Raw genomic sequence first — 17381 nt, 5'->3', positions numbered from 1 at the left:
CTAATTTGATGTTTAATAGGCTTTTCCTTAATCCCTCCTTATTATCCAACATATTTGCTTATCCGACGTTCTGCTGGCCCATTTATGTTGGATAAATGAGACTCTACTGTACCTCTGAGGATGCCAGCCATAGATGTGGGCGAAACACCAGGAGAGAATGCTTCTGGAACATTGCCATACAACCCAGAAAACACACAACAACCCCACAAAACTGTAAAAAAGCTACTTCAAATAAAATCGTTTCCAGCTTGTCATGGATCCTGTCCAAAGAACCTAGTTTTGTCACAAACCTACAATTAGCAGGGTTCTTTCAGCCTTGGTTTGGTGAAATGTAAGGATCTTGCAATTGCATTTTCATCTAATTTGTTTTCCATGCTGTTTCTGAACTGCCTCCAATTTACCCTAACAACCCTAGGATGACTAAGAAAAAGGGATTATGATGCTCCACAACAAGTTTCATGGCTGAATAGAGACATGAGATGAGATCTACAAAGTCCAATGCAAGCAAGATCTCAGGTCATGTCAGGCTGGGCTGTGGTGCAGCTGATTACTAGCCAGCTGCAATAAATCACTACTGACCGACAGGTCATGAGATCGAAGCCTGGGTTGGATTGAGCTCCCAGCTGTTAATAGCCTAGCTCATTGTTGACCTAAACAGCTCAAAAAACAGTTGCATCTGTTGAGTAGGACATTTAGGTACCGCTTTATGCGGGGAAGCTAATTTAACTAATTTACGACACTATAAAAAAACTGACAGCAGTGTGCAGAAAGGAATGATGAAGTACTCCATCAAGGAGTCGGTGTCACAAGTGAACGATGAAGCGGCAGCTCATTCAATCACCAGAGTTGAGCACCCTCAAGAAGCCGGAAGCTGGAAAATGTTAAATTGCCTCTGTGTCTGTCTATATGTCGTATGTCTAATGGCATTGAATGTTTGCCATGTATATGTGCACTGTGATCCACCCTGGGTCCCCTTTGCGGTGAGAAGGGCGGAATATAAATACAGTAGAGTCTCACTTATCCAAGCTAAATGGGCCGTCAGAAGCTTGGATAAGCAAATATCTTGGATAATAAGGAGGGATTATGGAAAAGCTTATTAAACATCAAATTAGGTTATGATTTTACAAATTAAGTGCCAAAACATCATGTTATACAACAAATTTGACAGAAAAAGTAATTCAATACACAGTAATGTTATGTTATAATTACTGCATTTACGAATTTAGCACCAAAATATCATAATGTTTTGAAAACACTGACTACAAAAATGGCTTGGATTATCCAGAAGCGAGGCTTGGATAAGTGAGACTCTACTGTACTGTAAATAAATAATAAATAAATTCTCAGCAATGAAACTTGCTGTGGAGCATCAATGCAGGCATGGGCAAACTTTACCCTTCGGCTGTTAGGAATTGTGGGAGTTGAAGTCTAAAACACCTGGAGGGCTGAAGTTTGCCCATGCCTGGTCCAGTGACTAATGTATGCACATGCTCCCACACATCAGTTATGGAACAACAGCTCCATTTATTCTGATATTTACTGATCAATTGCTATTATTTGTCAAGCCTACCTTGAGAGCTAAAGGGGATGCCGATTCGGCTGCAGTCGCGAACCATGTCGACAAAGCTGGAAATTTTGAATTCCTCAGCAGCCTCTTCATCTTCATACTAACGAAGCAGAAAGAAAAGAAAGAACTTTGTTAACAAATCGATGTTTTGAAACGCCCGTACAAAAAATCTGGGGATTTTTCCTCTTCGCACAATCACATCAGTACAATATGTATAAGTAATATATCCAGGGGAAGATTCATTCAATCAGGCTGTTTCCTTGTTTGTAAACACTGCATTTGGGATTTATTTATTTCTTGTGTCAGAAGCATCAAAGAAATACAGGAATTGTCCAATAAGCACAGCTGCTTGCAGAGTCTGCTTTGCTACTTGAATTATAGTTCATCCAAGTTCACCAAGACACAACTATGCACTGAAATTCACATCTCAAACTTTTAAAGGCCCTTCTACATTGTCATACAGTCCAGATGATCAAAGCAGAAAATCCACATTATCTAGATTTTGAACTAGAGTCTACACTGCCATACAATCCAATTCAAAGCAGATAATGTGGATTTTATATGGCAGTGTAGAAGGGGGCTGACTAACGCATATTCCCAGCTTCCAAGAAATCAAAGGTTGAAATGTCATTGTGCCACTAGGTTCTAATTGCAGCATATGCAATTAAAAAGAACACATACTCATTATGCAGTATCATTTCCATATCCAGGAGGGATACTTTCCAAGAACATGGATTTCTGAAATGATTACAATAGAAAACCCCTTTTTTTATTATATTGGAGCCTTAAGCTTACCCTACTAATTTTGTTCTTATTTTCACTGTATTAGAATCCTCTTGAAAAATTGGACAGATGGGCAGAGTTGGAGGAACTGAGGCAGGAAAGAATGGCTAGCAATCAGCTGTTTTTGAATATTTCTTTTTATACAAAGAATGCAATTATAATGGTGTAACAACTAATAATAATAATCAGGAACAGCAGTATAGCAGCCATTGCTATTTCTGATTTGCCTCCAAAACAAAGTCCCATTATTATTATTCCATTTTATAAAAAATAAAACAAAATTAAAGCTGAAGGCAGGCACTTTCACAAGGTCAACTGGATTTAACAAAGAATTGCTACTGGATTTATATGACCCCACAGAGTCACGTGGTGATGATGAACAGACCCTGCCACCTGCTGTCAATTATATCTGAATGAAAAGAGAAAATTGTTGCTCTGCTCCAGGCATTTGGCTCTTGGATCAGGAGAAGGAAGCAGGTGACAGACCGCAAGCAGCTCCCATAAAACCACTGAGCTAAACAGCTACTTGGGATGGGCTTTAGCACAGCAGGTTAACCACCAGCTGCAATAAATCTTCCCAGTGGATTATATGGTAGTGTGGATTTAAGATAATCCAGTTCAAAGCAGATAATATAAGATTATAAATGGGTCATATAGCTGTGTGGAAGGGCCTTGAGTCTACACTGCGATATAATCCAGTTCAAATAAGATAATCTGTATTTTATAGGCAGTGTGGAAGAGGCCTGAGGCCTGAGTACATTGCTAGGAGACCAAGTGGGCGGAGCTTAGCCCTCTAACTGGCAGCAATTGGCTAAAGACAATTATTCCTCTCCCTCTAATTAGGACTTTATTTTTCTTTTTGTTGTCGGAACGTAGGGGCAAGGATGGTGGATTGTGCTGCCAAATTTCTAGGTTCTGGGGCTTGTACTTTTGTTGTTTAGTGGGAGGGGAGGACACCATTACTCATTTATATATATAGATAATTTATATTATTATGTCGCATTATTAGTATTATATTGTATTACAAAATAATATTAATATTATATGCATTAATAATATTAATATTATATAATATTATTATTAATATTATATGTATATAAAATATATTATTAGTATATCATAATATGAGTATTATATATTATGATATTGTTATATTGACTCAGGAGACATGGTGATACTTAAACTATATTTAAGTAGAATCTCTTCCAGCACAAAAAAAATCCACTGGTAGTTTAGAAGCAGATCAATATGTCTTGCAGATACATAGGAGCACAATGTAAAAGCCAGACAAGTCTTGTCTTGTTGGGATCCTGGGGGATTGTCCTTCAAACACAGCAGAATAGCTGCAGGCAAGTTACTCACTGTTAGAAGATAGCTGCAAGCAGGTTATTGCTCCTACAGCAGGGTGAGAATTTGCCTCAATCTAAAGTCCTGGCTATAAAACACCACCTTTCCCTAAGTCCAGCACATCTGGGACTGTCTTGGGCAAACAACAACATTCCCGTCCAGTCGGCTGTTGACTCACTCACCTCGTTTTCAGTCAGGCAATGGAAATGCAAGTTCCTCCAAAAGGCTACATATGGCAAAAGGTAGTTGTAGTTGACAGGGTTGCAGTACAGGTGGACGCTGTCTGGCTTAATTAGTAGGATCACATCTACAGGAACGAGAAGTCCAGATTTAGAGAGATCAACCCATTTTTTTAAAAAAATCTAACAGTGATATTTCTTTCATGATCACAAATTTATGAGACAAAAGACCACTCTGTAATGTGAGTGTTGAAAAAGTAGCATATAACAAGCTGTATACAACCAGGTGTAGAATCATACACAGTACTCAACCTGCCAAGGGAAGCGGTAATATTAATGGAATGGTTCAGTGGAACTCCTTAGTGATAGCCAAAGGATTTTTTTTGTGTCAGGAGCAGAGTGACTTGAGAAACTGCAAGTCGCTTCTGGTGTGAGAGAACTGGCTGTCTGCAAGGGCATTGCCCAGGGGACACCAAGATGTTTGATGTTTTACCATCCTCTAGGAGGCTTCTCTCATGTCCCCGCATGAGAAGCTAGAGCTGACAGATGGGAGCTCACCCCGCTCCCCAGATTTGAACCACCAATCTTTCGGTCAGCAGTCCTGCCGGCACAAGGATTTAACCCATTGCTCCACTGAGGGCTCCAATTGAAGGATGAAGAGCAGAGATATATGGTCTACCCACCTGCAGGCACCAACCTCTACCTTTGGGTATGAAGAAGTTAAGGTCTGCTCCATTCGTTCTAAGAGTTCCCGTCAACTACTCTCTAGCTTACTCTATATTACGCTAAAGAACTGTGAGCAAGATTATGGTGCTGGATTATTTCACATGTCTGTTTCACAGTTTTGTGTGTTCTCTACAGATGAGGTAAGGTGTGAGAGAAGGAGAGTTGGGTGAATGTAGCGGAACACTAATGTCCATTTTATTATCCCCTGGGTGCTGAAAACTTAAGTCAGAAAAAATGAGAAGTTGAAAAGTGAAAAGCAGAAACAACTGCTGAGAGTTTGGATTTGAAAATGGAAAGTTCAATGGGAATCGTAGAGGGCTGTCATGATCTCCAATCCTTGACATCTCTGGTTGGCTGACAAGGAACAGATGCCAGCCATAAAACAGGCCGGCCATAAAACATCAATTACCCTCTGGTATGTGGGAGCCCCTATATATGTGGGCCAAAAGAAGGTTCTGGCATTCAGTACAATAAAAATCTGTTGGAATCTACTAGCGTGTCTTGTGCTTTTTCCTTTGGAAGATGGACCCACAGCACAACTGACGGACCCAACAAGGGCGGACTAAGTTTTGGTTTATGAATATATCTGAATTGATATTTTAAAAACAAAAGTGTAAACTGTAACCACAGGCCTATGCGAAAAATGTTTTCAGTCAACTTGTTTTACACACTGTCGCATAAAATTAGTCTACTAATCTGACCTGTTCATCAAGTGCTTTGTGAGCCAATGGAGAAAATATCTCAGGATATGATGGCAGCAGGTTACCACGAAGGGGGATATTAGTAATATAACACAAAATTGTGTTGTATTTACAATAATTCTCCTCCACTTGAATGGAGAAGTTTGGTGGGAAAGGTACTTTCTAATTCATGACTCACTAACAGCACAAAGTGAGAGTTCAGAGAGGGTGCTATCAGAAAGTTTTTCTTTAAAATCAGTATTATTTACTACAGTAGAGTCTCACTTATCCAAGCTTCACTTATCCAAGGTTCTGTATTATCCAAGGCAGTCTGCCTTTTAGTAGTCAATGTTTTTGTAGTAAATGTTGCAATGTTTTCCTGCTAAATTCGTAAATACAGTAATTACTGAATAACATTAGAATCATAGAATCATAGAATCATAGAATAGTAGAGTTGGAAGAGACCTCAAGGGCCATCTAGTCCAACCCCCCGCTAAGAAGCAGGAAATCGCATTCAAAGCACCCCCGACAGATGGCCATCCAGCCTCTGCTTAAAAGCCTCCAAAGAAGGAGCCTCCACCACGGCCCCGGGGAGAGAGTTCCACTGCCGAACAGCCCTCACAGTGAGGAAGTTCTTCCTGATGTTCAGGTGGAATCTCCTTTCCTGTAGTTTGAAGCCATTGTTCCGTGTCCTAGTCTGCAGGGCAGCAGAAAATAAGCTTGCTCCCTCCTCCCTATGACTTCCCCTCACATATTTGTACATGGCTATCATGTCTCCTCTCAGCCTTCTCTTCTGCAGGCTAAACATGCCCAGCTCTTTAAGCCTCTCCTCATAGGGCTTGTTCTCCAGACCCTTAATCATTTTAGTTGCCCTCCTCTGGACGCTTTCCAGCTTGTCAGCATCTCCCTTCATCTGCGGTGCCCAAAACTGGACACAGTATTCCAGGTGTGGTCTGACCAAGGCAGAATAGAGGGGGAGCATGACTTCCCTGGATCTAGACGTTATTCCCCTATTGATGCAGGCCAAAATCCCATTGGCTTTTTTAGCTGCCGCATCACATTGTAGGCTCATGTTTAACTTGTTGTCCAATTACTGTGTATTGAACTGCTTTTTCTGTCAATTTCTTGTAAAACATGATGTTTTGGTGCTTAATTTGTAAAATCATGATGTAATTTTATGTTTAATAGGCTTTTTAAAAAAAATCCGTCCTTATTATCCAAGATTTTTGCTTATCCAATGTTCTGCCAGCCCGTTTATCTTGGATAAGTGAGACTCTACTGTATTTATTATTTATCATTTTAAAGATAAAACTACCCAACACCCCCTGCCTTACCATCAAGGACTTCTTCAGGAAACCCTGAGCGCTCAAATTCGTTGTTGTTCTGGTTGTACAAGCCAAAGAGGAGATAGTTGGCCAGTTCCCGGCAGCCTTCGTTGTATCGGCTGTCAATTCCTATAGTGAGAAGAGGCACAGAATAAGAGCCAGGCAAAAAGCAAGCTGTATAATTCTTGTGGGCGTAATGCTTTAGAAATAACATAAAAAGGAAATCCCTGCAGGTATTAATTGACACATATTAAATCACAAAACCATTTCCGCAGGGACACCAAGCCAAAGGGACAGAGACCGCTTGTGCCAGATGACCTTTGGCCACCGCACAGTTTGTGGATTATTATAATAATTGAGGATTACTATATTGAAAATCCCTTAATAATACACTAATCTGAAGGAGAAGCCTGGAAGGAGAACTGTGGGGCCCAAAAACAGCCTGAAATGACATTTCCAAATGGGAAAGGCTCCCAAATGACAGAAGGAGCTGGCAGAAAGTAGATGAATAGGAGAATAAAGTCATTTTTCAAGTGGTGCAGGACAAGCCAGGTAAAGGTCAAGGCTTACTTTCGCATTCATTTTTTGGTTTGGGATATGTTAAATCTATATATATAAAAGGACTAGCTGTGCCCGGCCACGCGTTGCTGTGGCGAAGTATAGTGGTATGGGAAATAAAGTATTGAGGAATTGGTGATAGTTAAGGTAAAGGGTCCCCTGGGCTGAGTGGGTTGCTAGGAGACCAAGTGAGCGGAGCTTAGCCTTCTAACTGGCAGCAATTGGATAAAAACAATTATTCCTCTCCCTCTAATTAGGACTTTATTTTTCTTTTCTTTTTGTTGTATCAACCTAGAGGCATGGATGAGGGGTTGTGCTGTCAATTTTTGAGGTTGTGGGGTATTTACTTTTGTTGTTTTGTCCACTGCCATGATGCCATCACTCTTTTATATATATAGATAATGAAATTTCGGCCTAGGACAAAACAACAAAACTACACATCCCAGAAACACTAAACTTGGCAGCACAACCCCTCATCCATGCCTCTACGTTCATACAACAAAAAGAAAAGAAAAATAAAGTCCTGATTAGAGGGAGAGGAATAATTGTTTTTATCCAATTGCTGCCAGTTAGAAGGCTAAGCTCCGCCCACTTGGTCTCCTAGCAACCCACACAGCCCAGGGGACAGGCAGAGTTAGGCCTCTTCCCCGCTGCCTATAAAATACAGATTATCAGATTTGAACTGGATTATATGGCAGTGTAGACTCAAGGCTCTTCCACACAGCTATATAACCCATTTATAATGGACTTAATGTAAGGTAAAACCTTTACCCTTTACCTTAACTATCACCAATTCCTCAATACTTTATTTCCCATACCACCAGACTTTGCCACAGCAACGCATGGCCGGGCACAGCTAGTAACATTATGTAACATGATTTTTGTTCCTGGGTTATAAACATCATTTTTTAAATTTGTTCTTTCATAAAAATACAGAAAAAGTTTATTAAACTGCAAAAACCTTGTTTCTGCAGGAGGGACATCCTGCAGTACATTTGGCTATAGTTTTTTAATGAATGTTTCATAGAGTCTCAACCAATTCGACAGCCACAAAAATAAAGTTTCTGGAGCAGAACAACTACTCTCAGAGTAAGGACTGCACAATTAAACAGGAAATAATACTTTCAAAATAGAAATAGAAAAAAAATCAACTTTTATTACATAGTGTAATCTATCACATACTCAATATATTTATGCTGTTGCTGAAGCCACTGCTTTCTTTAGAACTTTGGTTTCTCAGTAATTATTAGAGACAATACTCAAAATTACTTGAGTCAAAAAAAAAGATTCCAATTACTGCACGGTGGACATTAAGAAAAGGATGGAATTGAAGTTCTTTGTGGGCTAGTGATCATCAGGTAGCAGTACCCTGAGTTTCACAGGTAATTTCAGCCCTGAACCTAAGTTCTTGTGTGGATTAAGTCTATGAAGACCATGACTTGTCTAGGCAAAGTTGGGTGTGGGCCAAATCCAGAAACTGGAGTTTTGTGTTTTCCAGCCAATGATCTGTCAGAGTAATTTAAGCACAGCAGTAGTTGGATGGAATCAGTGGAACGCAGAACGAAGAGACATCAGAGACGATGGTAAAACTATATACAAGTTTTACTGAAAGCAGTAATCATCAAGACAAACAGACTTGTAGACAATGGACACAGGACTTGACTCTCAGCAGACAGCACTCGACTCAGAACAGAACAGATCAGAACTGATGCAATCAGCAATGCACACACACTTGTGTCTGGACACTCCCTGATTCCAGCCACACATCAAGGACATCACAGCTTCTTGGTAATTAACTTTTTCCAGACTATGTTACACTCTGGATGATGAAATCAGTATGCAATACAGGCAAGACACAAATTTCATTTAAACACTACCAATACACAAATCCCACATTAACAGGATCCTAGTGGTCTGCTGCGAGAGTTGGGATCCTATTGTTTCGGTATTCCTTATTTGAAACACTCAGGGACTTTTGGATTTTCAGATATTTAACCTGCAGCAGTACAGTGGATTAAACTGTTGAACTTGCTGACTGAAAGGTCAGCGGTTTGAATCCGGGGTGTGGGGTGAGCTTCCACTCTTAGCCCCAGCTTCTGCCAACCTAGCAGTTCAAAACCATGCAAATATGAGTAGATAAATAGGTACCGCCTTGGCGGGAAGGTAACGGCAGTCCATGCAGTCATGCCGGCCACATGACTTTGGAGATGTCTATGGACAACACTGGCTCTTTGGCCTAGAAATGGAGATGAGCACCAACCCCCAAGTTGGACACGACTAGACTTAATGTCAGGGGAAAACCTTTACCTAAAATAGCAGTAGCTCCATCTATGTATGTATCATGAGATATCTTGGAGGTGGGACCCAACTTTAACCACAACATTCACTTTATTTTCTTATACACTACACGTGTCCAACTCGCAGCACATGGGCCACAAGAGGTCCAGGGCGCCTATGAACAAGGATCAAAACAAAATCATAAACTTATTTAAAATATTATGAGATTTTTTTTTGGTAATTTAATTGCACGGTTCTTGAGTGTGAAAGTTGCAAACGACAACAGAACAGAACAGAATAAGCAGAGTATGTTACATTCATAAACATCGGAGTATTATCTGTAATTCACATAATTGTAAACAGTTTGGTAAGAAGTCATGCTCGACAATTTTAAATGACCCTCCAAGTTTGATAGTGCATAATGAGGATTATTATTTGCTTATCTGTGGTGGTGAATCCCACAAAAATTATGCACAGATTTTTCTTTAATCATCACTAGCTATATTCAATGTTCAATATATTTTACATGCATCACAAGACAATTGTCTTCTTCCAATGTTGCCCAGGGAAGTCAAAAGGTTCTATATATCTGATGGTAATTTTGTACAATATTTTAACAATTTTGTGCAGGAAACAAAGGTTTGAATCATCAGAAAACAAAAGCATCACTGTCTCAGCAACTGTATGAATAATATTTGGATTTTCATATTCCAGGTTGAAAAGTAAATCCAGAAGAACAGTGCCGTTACTGCAAGGGTTGGACTGGGACATGCATCCTTCCTTCTGTTTCCTTTTTATTATCTGACTACTCTTTCAGTTAATCAGTCTCCTGGATCAATTCTTCCCATGTTACACAGGACATGAGACGTCTCCCCGCTGGCTTTTATTATCAGTCGGTTTCCTGCGTTGAAGCATTTCCTGCTGATCCCACCACTGACCCAGTTCCCCAGACTGTGACGGACAAGGCCAGGATGGCACACATTTTGCAAAACGTGGTGCCGTTTTAAGAATTCTGCTTAGCACAGCTGCTTCTGCAAATGAAATCCCCCCCCTCTCATATGCTGTTGCGTCAAGCTTTTCGTTTAATAAGCTAATCTGGTGACCCAATTCTTTGACGGGCAAGGTTTGCGATTTGAAAAAATTGCTGCTCGTAAGGAATGATGACCCAAATCCCTGAGTCATGGCAGGAGAGAAATAACCTCCAGTTTTGCGGAACACACCGGAGGCAAACCCAGTTGAGATGAGAAGCATTGGATTGGCAAGAAAGCCGAAAGTAATCCAGCCCCACGAGGGACATGTCACTTCGGATTAAACATCAAGCGTGTTTCCGTGTCATAAATGGAAAGCAGGAGCCAAAGGGAGCAGGGGTGATGGAGAGAGAAAGAGGATGCATTTCATGCCACTTGTAGGGTCCCACCTCCTTTTTCTTGCCGGTGGGGGGCAACTGATTAAGCACAATGGAAGAGGGAATAATAGCTTCTGGCTATAATGTCAATCAAAGGAGTATTTGTGGATACCAGGGCCAACCTCAATGACATCTCACTTGTGAGTATAGAACAAGCATAGGCAAACTTGGGCTCTCCAGGTGTTTTGGACTTCAACTCCCACACTTCCGATAGGCTGTTAGGAATTGTGGAAGTTGAAATCCAAAATACCTGGAGGGCCCAAGTTTGTCCATGCCTGCACTAGAGGATCTAGATATGCATTTCTTCCTTTATAAAAGGGTGTGTCTTAGAATCGTAGGTATATTAGAATCATAGGAATATTATATAACAGGAATGATTCTGCCTCTAGTATCGTGTCATATGTGGGTCTTTCATAGCTGCCGGTCCAAGTCTTAGTCTTCTTTTTTCACCCAAAAACCTAAAAATCAGAAGCTAATTGGAACACTTTTGAAATTTTATCTCTTCTTTCAATAGTTACGAATTTGGTAGAGGGCGGGAATGCTGTAGAAGTAGCATATCTTGATTTTAGTAAGGGCTTCAACAAAGTCCCTCATGACCTTCTTGAAATAAAACTAGTTAAATTGGGTTAGGCAATGCTACTATTAGGTGGATCTGTAAGTGGTTAAGCGACCGAACCCAAAGGATGCTTCTCCCCAATGGATCCACTTCTTCATTCTGGAAAGAAGTGACTAGTGGAATGCCATAAAGAGTCCTGGGCACAGTTCTCTTCAACATCTTTATTAATTACTTAGATAAAGGTTTACAGAGTGTGCTTCTCAAGTTTCAGATGACACCAAATTGGGAGGGCTAGCTAATACTCCAGAGGACAGGATCAAAATTCAAAATGACCTTAACAGATCAGAGAGCTGGGGCAAAATTAACAAAATGCATTTCAACAAGGACAAATGTAAGATACTACACTTTGGCAGAAAACATGAAATGCAAAAATACAGAATGGATGACATCTGGCTTGACGACAGTCCATGTGAAAAAGATCTTGGAGTCTTCATGGACAATAAGTTGAACATGAGCCAAGAATGTGATGCAGCTGCTATAAAAGCCAATGGGATTCTGGGCTGCATCAGAAGGAGTCTAATGCCTAGATCGAGGGAAGTCATGGTGCCTCTCTATTCCATTTTGGTTAGACCTCACCTGGAATATTGTGTCAAATTCTGGGCACCACAGTTAAGAAGAGATATTGACTCTAAGCTGGAAGGTGTTCAGAGGAGGGAGACTAAAAGGATCAAAGGTCTGGAGACCATGAATCCCTCTGAGGAGCGTCTTAAAGAGCTGGGTATACTTAGCCTGCAGAACAGAAGGTTGAGAAGAGATATGATAGCCATGTATAAATATGTGAAAGGGTGTCAATAAGGAAGAGGGAGCAGGCTTGTTTTCTGCTGCCTTGGAGACTAAGACTCAGAGCAATGAGTTCAAATTACAGGAAAGGAGATTCCACCTGAACATTAGGAAGAACATCCCGATTGTACAAGCTGTTCAACAGTGGAACTCTCTGCCTCTGAGTGTGGTGGAAGCTTCTTCCTTGGAAACTTTTAAACAGGCTGGATGGCCATTTGTTGGGAGTGCTGTGATTGTGCTTTTCCTGCATGTCAGGGGGTTGGACTAGATGGCCCATGTGGACTCTCCTAACTCTATTATTCTATGAAATGTCTTCTAGTTGGGCTTCTTCAAAAGCTTCAAGCCAATGGATAGACCTTACTTAGACAAACAAAAGGAGCGGGGGGGGGGGGGACAAGAAAAACCACGGGCACGGGCATGCAACACGTAGAGGACAGGAAAAAACGGCTCCTGGTTTGGCTCAGTTACTTCAACCTCACAAAGCTCAAGCTTCCCGAGAAAGGGATAAATCCGCAGAGGATTGGATCACAGCTGGCATCTGGCTGCCTAAATGCACCGCTTCCGGTGTAACTGTTCAGCCCAGGCTTTCACACAGGGTTATGCTGGGATACAGCGCAGGGGCTGCCAAGAAACCCAGATTTATAAGCAGGAACCAGATGAAAGCTCAGGGAATCTGTAAAGGGGGAAAAAAACTAGGCCACTCAGATACCCTGCAAAGTTAAGCATGTCTAGAATACCCATATGCTTAGTACAGGCATGGACAAACTTCGGCCCTCCAGGAGTTTTGGACTCCAACTCCCACAATTCCTAACAGACTAACGGCTGTTAGGAATTGTGGGAGTTGAAGTCTAAAACACCTGGAGGGCCCAAGTTTGCCCATGCCTGCTCTAGTAACATCAAACAATGGAACAACTGAGTCAGAAGGGACTGCAAAGACCATTTATTCCAGTGGTTCCCAACCATTTTTGACCAGGGACCACTTTGACTGGGAGCCACTCTCCAACATTAGTACCAAAAGGGTTGCGAATCAGTTTTTGGTCTGGTTCAGATTCGGTTTGGTTATTTGGGGTGCTGATTCAGAAAACTGCATTGGATGGATCACAATAGCTCTAGTTTCTGATACAGAACATATATGCCTTCCAGTAGTCGCCATCTGCTCACCCACAGAAAACCATATTTAATAATCTAGAGCTGATTTTCCCCGCAAGTCTTAGGGACCTTATTTTAGGTCTCACGGCCCACAGGTTGGGAACCACTGGTTAAGTCTAATTCATTACCATGCAGGAATACATAACTATTTATTTATTTATTTATTTACAGTATTTATATTCCGCCCTTCTCACCCCGAAGGGGACTCAGGGCGGATCACATTATACACACATAGGGAAAACATTCAATGCCCATAAACACATCAAACAGAGACCAAGACAGACAGACGCAGAGGCATTTAACCTTCTCCTGAGGGGATGTTTGATTCTGGCCACTGGGGGGAGCAGCTGCTTCATCATCCACTCTGATGGCACTTCCTCATTCCAAGTCGTAAATTAGTTAAACGTGCCTCCCTACTTTCATAAGTGGTACCTTATTTCCTACTTGATAGTTGCAACTATCTTTCCGATTGCTAGGTCAGCAACGGGCAGGAGCTATTTTTTATTTTTAATTGACAGGTGCTCACCCCGCCACAGGCTGGCCTCGAACTCATGACCTCATGGTCAGAGTGATTTATTGCAGCTGCTCAACATCCTGCGCCACAGCCCGGCCCCTTACTTGCTACTTAATAATAATAAAAATAAAACTTTATTTATACCCCGCCACCATCTCCCCAACGGGGACTCGGGGCGGCTTACATGGGGCCATGCCCAGAACAATACAATATAACAAAATATCAAAGAAACAACACATCATAACACATTAAACAATACAATAGATAATAATATACATTAGAACGCAAAATCAGGTAAGATAAAAACAAGGGCGGGCCACATGAACACTGAGTTAAAACTCGGGGTGAGAAAGGAATAAGAATAAAAACCATAATAAAAAACAGGGTCATAAGATAGTACTTAGAGAAGCAGTTCCATGGAACTTTAAGATTCCGAAAAGGCAATGTAGGCGTTCAGGAAAAAATCTTTACATTTTTTTTAAATGTCTGTGTCAGAATATAAAGATCTTATTGAAATTCAATGTATCTCAGTTTTAAAATCAAAATTCGAACCTGTGCCATTTGATGACTATTGGGTAGGACTGACAGATACATAGCTATCAGTAGCTGGAAATGACTATCTGAGCAATGCTCCACTTCATGACCACCTACTAATGCAAATCAGGCTTTTCAGCTTATTCTTACACTAAAAACAAATTTAGGAGTAATTTGGTACCACCCTGAAAGTACATCTCCAAGCTTGATTTCAAACTATTTTAAGCACAAAAATGAAACAATCTCATTCCTGACTTTAGGTGTGAATTCAATATAAAGGTCTGTGGTTGTTCCCAATATTTTCTTGTACAAAAATAAAGGTTTGTGTTTATATTTAAAATGACTTCCCTTTATTTCCAAATGCATTATATTATATAAAACATTCAGGCAGTAAGAGCAGATGAAGCAAGGAAGAACTTTGTAGGTTCACATCTTTAGGGAAAGATTTAGGGTTCTGCAGGGGGGAAAGTCTCCTAAAAGGTCCCATGACTAATCAAGTTTGGGAACCACTGGAATATTACTGAGATATATCCATCCAATCTCTATTTAAAAGACTTCCAGTGATTATGAATCTAACATCCTCTGAAGCAGCACATTTCACTGCTGAACAGTTCATAAAGTTCTGACCAATGTTTAGGGAAATCTTTCCTCTTGTAATCTGAATCCTTTTCAACGATTTCAAGTTTGGAAGAAGGGATTTGAAGTTGACACCTGGCTCATCTAACCATCCCCACCCTCTTCCAGAGACAATTTTAAATGAGGATATAGGAGTAATTAAAGCATATGCATACACATACACACAAACCCCTTTTTGCAACAACACAAGTCATGCCAACACAGACATGTCTCCCTTTTGTTTTTACTAGTGCTGGATATTCAGTGACTCCTCTCCTCTTGCTACTGCAGCTCCATATAAGTGCAAGGGATACAAGAGGTTGCTAAATGAGAGAGCTGGCCAAGTCCTGGTACATATCTACTAACCCAGTGTAAGAATTTCCAGTGTATTTTACCCTGATAAATGACTATACTATAGGACATACAACACAAATATTTAGCAAACAAGCATCTGCATGCATGCCGGTCAGAGCATGCCAATCCTGAAAATTAATTCTGGCATGAAGTATAACATTCCTCCAGCATGTAAATATGTGAAAGTTACATTAGGGTGCTTGCTATCAGCAATTTTTAAATGATTCATACAGGGATCGGCCGCCAGGTGCCATTACCTAAGGTGCAAGAATCTTTCATTTTCTACATGTTTTGTGTACATTTGTTTATCTTAGGAAGGTAGGTGTGCCTGTTGTTTTGACTCTTTTAAATCTCATTCCAATGGCTGCAATCACATGCACATTTGCCCAGACGTTAAGTTACACCGGACTCAATGAGGTTTGCTCCTTGCTAAGTATTTGCACTAATAACTTCACTAAACACGAGGAATCTTCATAACCCATCATCTGAAGTTTCTTATGTAACTCTAGGCCATCCTTCACCTACTGAAGGCATGGAAATTGTCCCTCACAGAGTACACTTAACAGAAGAATATCCATGTGCCAGGCTTCTTCTGTACCTTTTGAAAGGCCAAGCTTTATTTCATAGTATTCAAAGTCAAGAGTTTTGCTTTAGTCCTTACATAGCCTTGCACCAAATCCATTGTGATGGAAACTGATAGCAGAATAGCACTAGAAGACTGAGAGCTGCACTTTCCAATGAGAAATGACAAAAATACTGGAAATGTAGGTTATTATCTTTCACATCATATTCTTCAAACTATACATGAAAGTTTTTCATGAGCTATGTTGGGTCCCCATAGATTTTGTTTATTGTGTATGTGCCCGTATCTCTTATAAGGGGGCCGGGCTGTGGCGCAGGCTGTTGCGCAGCTGCAATAAATCACTCTGACCATGAGGTCATGAGTTCGAGGCCAGCCCATGGCGGGGTGAGCACCCGTCAATTAAAAATAAAAAAATAGCCCCTGCTCGTTGATGACCTAGCAACCCGAAAGATAGTTGCATCTATCAAGTAGGAAATAAGGTACCACTTATATAAATGGGGAGGCAAGTTTAACTAATTTACGACCTGGAATGAGGAAGTGCCATCACAGTGGATGATGAAGCAGCTGCTCCCCACTGTGGCCAGAATCGAACATCCCCTCAGAAGAAGGTTAAATTGCCTCTGTGTCTGTCTGTCTCGGTCTCTGTTTGATGTGTTTATGGGCATTGAATGTTTGCCCTATATGTACATAATGTGATCCGCCCTGAGTCCCTTTCGGGGTAAGAAGGGCGGAATATAAATACTGTAAATAAATAAGTAAATAAATAAATAAATAAATAAATAAGGGGTTGGTTTGGCCTCCGGTTTGCTAGTAATACTGAATTAATGTGTTGCAAAAGGAAGCATGTCCAGAAAATATGTCTCACCAACATGAAATATTTGGAAAACCTTTGACTTAACAGATTCCTAGTAAGGTGTTCCTCCAGTGTGACTTTAAGGTAACATCAAGCAGAAAATGACAAGAGAAACGCTCTGGAGGACCTGTAGAGTCCAAGCGAGAACATTTCAATCCAATCTGCAAAAAGACAGAGCTGTAAAAAAAGAGGGTCAATTGTATCTAGCAAGGTCCTAGACAAATCTTCCTTCCATAAGGTCTAGATTTCACCCAGAAAACAGCAGTCAGCCAGAAGCAGCACTATCTACATTCATCGCCATGAGTAGACAGTACAGACCTTGGTTCAACCACACGAGACTGTGGTCTACTCCATCTGAGATTGCTGTCAGAAACCACAAACCGTTTCCTCTTGCCATGATAATCATTGGTATGGTGCCTCTTACTCTCTTTTGTGCACTTAGCTTTTTTTCTACCTAACCAAAACTCTCCTTGACTCAGAGACAGATAATATCCTGTGACCAACATTGGTTAGCAGCTAAGTTCTCTGAGAAAGCA

General features: G+C 40.8%; 1 protein-coding gene across 1 annotated transcript in view; it reads right to left on the bottom strand.

The window, feature by feature from the left end:
- Positions 1 to 17381, bottom strand: part of dnaaf9 (dynein axonemal assembly factor 9) — a 132195-nt gene that overhangs the window by 88051 nt on the left and 26763 nt on the right. The window contains exons 3-5 of the mRNA XM_003225467.4: positions 6617 to 6736; positions 3880 to 4004; positions 1571 to 1667 (exon numbers count right to left, since the gene is read on the bottom strand). Coding sequence (XP_003225515.1) covers positions 1571 to 1667; positions 3880 to 4004; positions 6617 to 6736 — 342 coding nt within the window. The remainder of the gene's footprint in view (positions 1 to 1570; positions 1668 to 3879; positions 4005 to 6616; positions 6737 to 17381) is intronic.

This window comes from Anolis carolinensis, chromosome 5, assembly GCF_035594765.1.
Source record: "Anolis carolinensis isolate JA03-04 chromosome 5, rAnoCar3.1.pri, whole genome shotgun sequence".
Taxonomy (NCBI): domain Eukaryota; kingdom Metazoa; phylum Chordata; class Lepidosauria; order Squamata; family Dactyloidae; genus Anolis; species Anolis carolinensis.
This window is presented reverse-complemented; position numbering and strand designations above follow the sequence as displayed.